The following is a 9,044-nucleotide window of genomic DNA, read 5'->3' as shown; positions in this document are numbered from 1 at the left end:
TTGTTTAAGCAGACTCTCGACAGATTAAAGACGCTTTTTTAGACATTGTAAATCACAAACTTTGGTGTTATGTCAGGTTATCTATGAAAATTATACCGTAGTCACTGAAATCTAAACACAGTCAATTGTGCGCACGATGTTGTACCTTTTTATCCATTCTGAAACTACCGACGGAGCCCCATGCGATTTCTGCTCGATATGTGACGATATATAAGACGAGAATATCGGTCGGAGACCGAAGACTTATCGATCTTAGATCGGTAATTAGTTAATAACTCGCTAATTATACGACATAATTAACCCAAAATCTATAGGCTTCTGGTCCGAGGTAAGATGCATGCACATGCGAAATTTGGAGCAGATTCAACCTCGCATTCGCGAGATATCGCGTTCATCTAACAGACACACACACAGACAGACAGACATACATACAGACAAATACCTATCAATATACTTACCGATCTTAAGATCGATAAGTAATAAGATAATTGTAAAGATTATTAATCAATTTTCTATTTCGCAAAAAATAAATTTCAATCCGTTTTTTCGTATAGATCTTGGGACGGTAATATCCGAAACGGAATCGGAGTGGCAGAACTGTGATATGGCGGAGTCAGTGTTATAAGAACGTCTCAAATTGGTCGAGTTGGCTAAATCGCTGTGATCTGCTGCCCAGTCAGTCATGATTATGATTTAATGGGGACGGGCACAAATATCATAATTAAACTTAATTAATCTTGAGTGCTGAGAGAACAACTCAAATTTGCAAATATAAGATTTCAATCTATTTATAGTTGGCAGTTTACCACGTTTTTTATGTTATTTTAGAATAGTAATAGTATTTTTTATTTCAGTAATCGTAATAGTAATCTTGACTCAAAGGTGAGTAACGATGAACAAACAAATTATTATGACAGGACATTTTAAATGCTCGCATCGGCCATGGATTGAATATTTCGTGCGACAGAAAACTCGTTATCTAAAGGGGCTCAAGGAGCCCCTAGGTTTCTCTCACGGAGCCCTGGGGCTCCGTACGGAGCACTTTGAGAATCTATGGTCTAGCCCACCTCTTCATGCACCCAATTCTGAAAACAGTTTATCATTACTGTTCACTCCCATTTATAAAATAGATCAATTCGGCAGTGGTAAACATTAACAAATTATGAATATGTTGTGGCAAGTAATTTTTATTGATTTATTTTCTTTACCTACCTGTATGTAATTTATCATGTTTTTTTTACTTTAAATTTTCTGTATGATTGTGTGTGTGGGTGCGTGTGAGCGTGTGTGAAATATTTACATTATTTTCTAGGTGAGTGAACACGTACCACTTCTTCTTGGCAAAACCTTCCATCTTATATACATTCTGTACGGTTTAAACCTTATCTAAGGTTTTGTTTGCTCTCCTGATTTCCCAATCAGTTTTTATTTATTTTTACCAATCATTTTATTGTTATGCTGATTATGAAGTCGAAATAAACTTATACTTATACGTATATGAAAATGCTATATGAATGATTGTAATACAAACATTCAAAAATACCCTATCCGTGAACTAGCGATCGTCATGCGAAGTCCAAGCAACGCAGTTGATGAAGTAAACACAACTTTAGCGAGAACAAAAATGCTCATGATAGTTTCAATAATGATTTCCATAGCTTTGTTCTTTTCATCATAATAATCAACCTAAAATGTGCGAAACTTTTATAAATTACCAAATGGTTTTCATTTATTATTTTGACTGAATGTTTGTTCAAATATTCAAAACATTTGATTTGCTATGTTCGAAGCCAAAATAAAACACGGTTTTTCATCATTCCGTCCTATTATACAGCAAGATCCAGATATTATTTATTACTTGAATGGAGCAACATGAAATGCATGGACGGGCACGGTATTCGGATCCAACAATTGCATATAAAAAGTATTACCTCTTGTGATTACGGCCATCAGCGATATCGCCATTAAAACAGCAAGCGCTAAACATCCAATTGATATAGCAGCCTAAAAAGTTTGAAACATGTACTAAATCAAAAGTGCCGGAGGAATGAATTATCAGAAATTAACTGTTTTCAAAATACGAACCACAAATCGGTCTTCTCGTTTGTAAGCAATAATAACTCCGGAGCCGCTTTCAGCAATATCTGAAACAAAAGTACAGAAGAGAATACCAATTTAATGCCGATCTACTATTGCGCACACTCACAAAATAATTCTTCATGTTTCCACACCTGAGGTATTGGCTAAAACTTTGATAACTTGTGATTTTGCGCTCAGTATTTTCTTATGAAATCCATAGTGCTGTACAAAGTAGAGATGTACCGATACCACTTTTGTCGCCGATACCGATACCTATCCGATACCAGCTAAAAACGCCGATACCGATACCGATACGCCGACACTACAGAAATGCCGATATTACCGATATTCCGATACCGATACTATGTAATTATTACTTAATTAAGTGTGCTGTGTAGGGCAGAAGGGTTAAAACAATGGTCTTTGAGCGTTGTTCATAGTACACATTATTTCAGATCGAAAAAGAGATATATCACATAATATGAAATTGATGTTTGGTATCCAGATGCTGATTAAGATGCATTGTACAGTGACGCTAGTAATCTCGGTGTTCAATTAGAAAACTCATAAGCCGGGATGTCCAATTCGAAGTTAATGTTAATATCGCGACCTTCGAATATCGTTATTCGTGTTTAAAAGAATATCGAATATCGCCCACACATTCTAACGCCGCCTTCCTACGTTCAAATTAGAAGCATTTTACAAATATTTTATTTTGTGGTTGATCATGATCGTCGCCGCAATAAATCAAAGCCAACATAAAAGTATATCAATTAGCGCCGACAAAAAGAAGGCCTACCTATAACTGTCGAGGATGTTTTTTTACTTTACTATTTTATAATATTTTACAATTGCTATCATATACTTTGAGACAGTCTAGGGCTCTAGGCGGTCATGTCAATATATATATGAGGAAATTAAACAAAATTGAAATTAATACCTGCGTAGAGGGATAATTGTGTCGAAATTTAGTTTATCGATGTCGACGGACTAAATGACACTCGTACTTGACCTAACAGTCAGAATTTATAGCGTGCCCAGAGTGCATGTGGCGTTAACAAGGACTCCAATTCCACTGTATATGATTCAAAACTGGGCGCCTCATTGCTTTTCGTTATGTGCTGTGTTGATATATTTCTTCATAATTACTATGTAATATTAAGAATGTCAATATAAAAATTTGACAGCGAAAACAGCCAAATTAGTTGAGCTAGTTTGGCTGATAAATAGCTAAAAACAGGTGAATCCTATTCCCTCGCGGGGGTGGGGACATGTATGGCTCATAGCTCACGATCTCTCTGGACAAAAAATAAATTAAAAAGTAGTATTTCAACTTATCTTTTAAAACATTCTGGACCATATCAAAAAAGTTAATATATCGGAAATATCAGCCTTAATCCAACCGATACCGATACATGGCCGATACCGGAAAAATGGCCGATATCGATACCCGATACCGATACATCGGTACATCTCTAGTACAAAGTACAATACTCACCAGAAGTGAAATCCAAACAGGAACACCAGGTGCACCAAGGAAAGATGGCGATGGAGAAGTCAATTCTTTAAATTGGCAGAAGTTTGCAAGTAAATCAAGTGTAATCAACATCACCCCTAAAAATCATTTAAACTTTATTGCTCATTAGCGAGACCAAATACAGTATATGATTTATGAATAGTATATCTCATGCAGTATTTTAACGGGTGTGAGGTACTGATAATCAAACAGGGGGGTTCAAAAACGCGTGACAAATCGGATGCAAGCTAACGGATGAGTGCCAATATTGGCGTATGGTAATCACAATTGTTCAGATACACTTATAAATTGCCTGTTATAAATCAAATGAAGCTATATCTTCATTTTTAGAATAAAAACGCTGACGTTACTCACGAAGCTAACCACACGACACATTATTGTTGTACCCCATTATGGGGTACTTAAAAATCAAATGAAATGGTTCATTCCAGATCGGAAGAATTGAGTTTACTTCATGAGATAGTATTTTCACTTAAGTGCTTATTTCGATGAATGTTATGTTTTGTAGAAATGTTTCAAATGTATTAGGACAAAACAAGACAGGGAGACTCAAATTAATAGACACGGAGGTCAAATGACTTCTATCAAAGTGACTAACTTCGGATAAACTGACCCTATTTTCACAATTTATTGTTACAATACGACCGAAGATCCATCCGTATAAAGTGCGATGATGCAGAATCTAATCGTCTCGTTTGCGCTATCGCCTGATGTTCCTGACCTGAGCTACAGCCAAAGTCCGGCCATCCACTTTTTCAATATCTTCAACATTGTATAACATCAAATTACATATATATATATATAATATATTAGATATAATATTTAGTTATTTTGTAAATATAAATACACATAGTTAATAACTATTTAGACATCAGCAGTTTAGTAAGCAATTGTTTCTGGCATGGTAAATTTATGACAGCCGGATAAGTACAGGGGAACTGAGCTCCAGCCACCACCGATTGTAACAAGCTTGTTGTGCACTCGTAGAATATCTTCTCCAGTGGAATATGGGTTACGACTGTGAACCCATATATACTTTGGACCTAAAAAGTGAGAATTGGAGAGCATTTATGATGTTACATTGCCAATGCAGAAGGATCGACATTAATAGAATCTCTTGATTAAAATGGCAACAACTAATGCCCAAATCAAAGCGATAATGAAATTGTCCGTTCCGATTTCACCAATGGGAAACGTAATTTTTATCTCACTATTTTGAAAAGAGTGCAATAAATTGAATGTTTTCCGGAGGTTCAAATCATATATATGTTTATTTCAGGGGTGTGCAACCTTTTTTAACGGCGGGCCAAATACGAGTAACTGGGTGAAGCCGCGGGCCGCACCTAGAAACCCTACCTACGAAGGTCTGTCTCTGGAAACGGAAAAAATTGTAGATTTTATTCGGTATTTCTCTTTTCTTTCTGCTTATGAAATGTGTACCTTAAAGAATTTTCTACTTGCAAAGGGGTTTCCGTAATCTAATTTGTTCCAAGCCCCTGCGTACATAAAAAATTCCGTAAGTACGGACGCTCTTTACCTGAAAATACATTAATCCATTCCAAGCCCTTACAAAACTCGGTCATAGTATTTGACTGCGCTAAGCAAAGACAATGAAGAGTGAGAAGACGGCGGTCAGAGAAGGTGGGAGGAGGCGTTAAAAGTTAAAATTTTTGGGAGAACGTAATGTACGAAAATGAGCCCACATGGAATTCAAAATTAAAATTTATACTTTTTATTTTACAGTTTTATTTATCTTTTTTATTTCATTTTTTCTAGTTTTAACTGGCATCATTGTCTTCTCAACTGATACTGAGTGAGACTTATTGTGCGTACCCGCGGGAAACAAACGGTCAGTGGGATGGCAGATAGTTGATTGGCGTGTGGCAGGGCAGCTAATACGGACTTGATTCCGTATTCCCATCTCCTAATAGAACAGGAGAATCAATGCCGGAAATCTTTTTTTTTATCTTGCGAGTCGGCGCTGATTTAAATATTTCATGTTGGCTGTTATGATTTTATTTTTGATTATAAATTAATACCGTCAACTTAAACTGAATGATATTGCCATCAATGACGCCGCGATTGATACTAAATAATAATTAAAAGCTATTTTATACGCTCTAAATTGCAAAATGAAAGGATGAAAACAATTAATTACAACACAATAAGCTCTTAGATTTACTGCCACGCCGCACACACGACTGCCTTCAATTACGATAAAAAATGAATTGTTTTAATATATGTGCGCCATATTCGGTATTCTCACAAACACGAAAAACCATATTGGAAGTTCGCGATATTCGAATAATAAATTCGAATTGGACATCCGTACTTCAAGCACTACAATAAATCAACCTTAAATCAACAAATGTGACTACACGTGTTTTTTGTTTTAGTCCTTTCGTAGAAAATCTTAGTTAGCCGAAGCAATATTTTTACAAAAATAATTTTCGTAAGTTGGATTTTTAATCCCCAGAGCCTTTCGTAGTTTTTAGTGTAGTTGCAAGCACAAAAATTTGATTTTTTTCGGTATTTATGTTACGGCATCATTCGGGGTCCTGACAGAAATGTTGAGTTGAAACGCAAACATTTCTAAAAAAAAGTGCTATTCAAATTTATTGCCACACCGACTTTCAACGAATTCAGTGAAAAAGAAACACGCTTTTAGAACATTGTGTATTTTGCAACAGTATCTCGCTAGCTGTGGCATTCGGGTACTGGTATAGGCTTCGCGACGCAAGGAGATTAAAATTGCTCGCACGTTTACGATTAATTAGATTGAAAGCTCGTTTCGCGGGCACATTCTTCAAAATTGGCACTTCTCCGCGGGCCGCACAATTTTTCTTTGCGGGCCGCAGTTTTCACATCCCTGGTCTATTTGGTTGTCAATGTCTAGGAAATATTTTCGTGGTCTCAAGGAACCGTGAAACTTTCATACTACTTACAGATGATAACGAACGATTAGTTTCGATGATACATTTTAAATACGGCAATTTCAATAATTCCCAATAATTGAAATCCGGCGTTAATAAATAAATCTTCCATGTGACGCTTAACGAATCTATTTAATAATGTGGCATTTGATTGTCAGGTAGCTGAAAGTGGTTAGTTGAAATTAATACTCACCTTCTTCACCACACTCCAAGCACATGAAATAATGCTCATAATCCGTGAAGCAACTCAACGGATGCTCGTTAAAGTAATGAATTTCGGCAATGCAAGAAAGCATATTTATTGATTAGCTCTGTGACCATTTTCCTCTATGCATTCACGTTCGGCACAGATATCTAATATAAATCCTGTAGCTTTAGAATACGTTTGTACGAGTCGAACCGAAAAAAATATCTGAGGCGTATACATCGTCTTGTGAAAGATAAGTTCATGCCACTTATAACAGTAAAAAGAATTCAAATAATTGTCATTGTTATATTAATTTTGAGTTACTTGTTTTTGGATTATTATATATATTTGCTACATAGTTGTTTTTTGAGTAACGGTATATCTGGTTTGATCTATTTTTTATCTATAATATTTTTAGCAATGTGAATTATAGTGAAAATAAAAGTTATCACAAGAATTTACCTTCCAAAGCATGTTCACCTGCTCCGTTATGTTTTGCCCAATTAAACCACAAATATTCTGCAAAAAATGATAATTTGTTAGAAAAGTTTAATTGAATTGCATTAAACTCAATAGGTAAATTTTTTTTCTACAAACCGAAACTTGTGTCACGTCTGACGATTGAGGTTCCATTGTGATACCAACGGAATGGTATGACTTCGTTGAGTGAATTTGTACCTCTGCATAAAAAAAAATCATGTTATACCTAAGTCCTTATTCGGAAAATTGAAAATTTTATTTGTGTACCTTTTTTTTTATGTCAGTCATGTAACATTTATTTACAAAAGTTATATCGTATACCATTATCAATATTGGACCATCGGATATCCGGTTGAGCAATTTTCTAAGTCCGCATAATTTATTGTACTATTATTTGCTACACCAGTTCGTCGGCTGTTACAACTTTTATAAATTTTAAACTCAGTAAATATCAGACATATTTTTTACAGAAAAAATCTCTAACTCTATCCGTCCGAATGCTACATATTTCTGGTCGATAAACTTATTTAACTTCTATATTCCCGGGGACCTATAGAGCAGTGAATGCAGAAACCGAACAGAAGGTAACCATTTTATAATAAATTATCTATGTATATAAAAAATATTTACTTTTCCGCAAATGAAATAATATCCTTGAATTCAGCAAAAATTCCGTCGGGAGTTTCTTTGAAATATTGCATCACATAACATGGCACACCGCGTTCAACTGGATCATTGGTGTTCAGAATTTGATACCACGAATCAGGAAGCTGGAATATAGTAAGAAGTTGGACTATGCTGAATTCTCTAAAGGCTACGTGGTTGAACCCTCAACCAAGTATTTTTTCTTTCAATTCAATAATTTCTATTAATGCTCACCATATTATAATTTATTTTATTAGACACAGGCAATGCGCAGTTTTCGTTTTCACGACGGTATCCTGGTTTTCCAACTGCCGGGTTAAACAACAAGCAAACGATCAAAATGGAGAAAAAACTTGAGAAGATCATTGTTACTCGTTCGATTGTCGCAAACGAAATAATAAAATATGCCCAGATAAAACGTGTTAAATTGGAATTACTTCGCTGCGTTTTACTCACATGCTACTTGAAATGCAAACATACTAAGCACGTTTTCACTGCACGTTCAGTTGATTCAATATCACCATGCAGGCAATACGAGATGCACTGTTTGTCAATGAGACATTCTTGTCAATTCATCGAAAAAAAATAAAAGTCTACAGCAAAACTGGAAGCGATGCTTAAAATATACGAACACGAAGAAAAAAAATATATGGATACGAATCTCTACCGTCAAGGGGTCTTACTACTTACTGAAAAGAGCGCGAAGAGCTCAAAACAGCGCAGAAGAGAGGGAAACATTTTTCTTTCAATATTTATTAGCGTCTGTGAAATTTTAAACAATTTGATGGGAAACAGTATACAGTGGTAGAGAATGATCACGAGTTTATATCAGTAATTTTCAACATCTTTAAATAACCCAACATGACGCATCCTAACCTGGTACACATACTGTGTTCAGGTGGTGCGCCATCTTGGTTGTTAAGTTGGTTGGTTACCGATCGAGATCGATAAGTAATGAAAGGAACGTGATTCTCAACTTAGTAAACAGAAATTAGAGGTGAAAATTGATATTTGAGTAGCCGACTAGCCGCACTGACACTTTTTTCCCGTATGCTTGTTTGCGTAGTTATAAGTTTCATATGATACTTTCACAATAAGCGTTGAAATTTCCACGCGCAGAAGATCGGGTGTAATGTGCGTGGGTGTTACACAGCTTAGTGAAATATTTATCGAATGTTTCAGG

The 9,044-nt window shown here is 35.6% G+C and overlaps 1 protein-coding gene across 1 annotated transcript; it reads right to left on the bottom strand.

Moving 5' to 3' along the window:
• Positions 1 to 4,412: 4,412 nt before the first annotated feature.
• Positions 4,413 to 8,257, bottom strand: LOC120341467 (uncharacterized). The gene is made up of 6 exons (XM_078120261.1): positions 8,096 to 8,257; positions 7,847 to 7,986; positions 7,334 to 7,416; positions 7,200 to 7,255; positions 6,743 to 6,827; positions 4,413 to 4,659 (listed from the first exon to the last, which is right to left on the bottom strand). Exons 1-6 carry the CDS (start codon positions 8,225 to 8,227, stop codon positions 4,496 to 4,498), a joined length of 660 nt encoding a protein of 219 aa, XP_077976387.1. The 5' UTR covers positions 8,228 to 8,257; the 3' UTR covers positions 4,413 to 4,495.
• Between the last annotated feature and the right edge of the window lie 787 nt (positions 8,258 to 9,044).

The sequence above is a fragment of the Styela clava genome, chromosome 14 (assembly GCF_964204865.1).
Source record: "Styela clava chromosome 14, kaStyClav1.hap1.2, whole genome shotgun sequence".
Taxonomy (NCBI): Eukaryota; Metazoa; Chordata; class Ascidiacea; order Stolidobranchia; family Styelidae; genus Styela; species Styela clava.
This window is presented reverse-complemented; position numbering and strand designations above follow the sequence as displayed.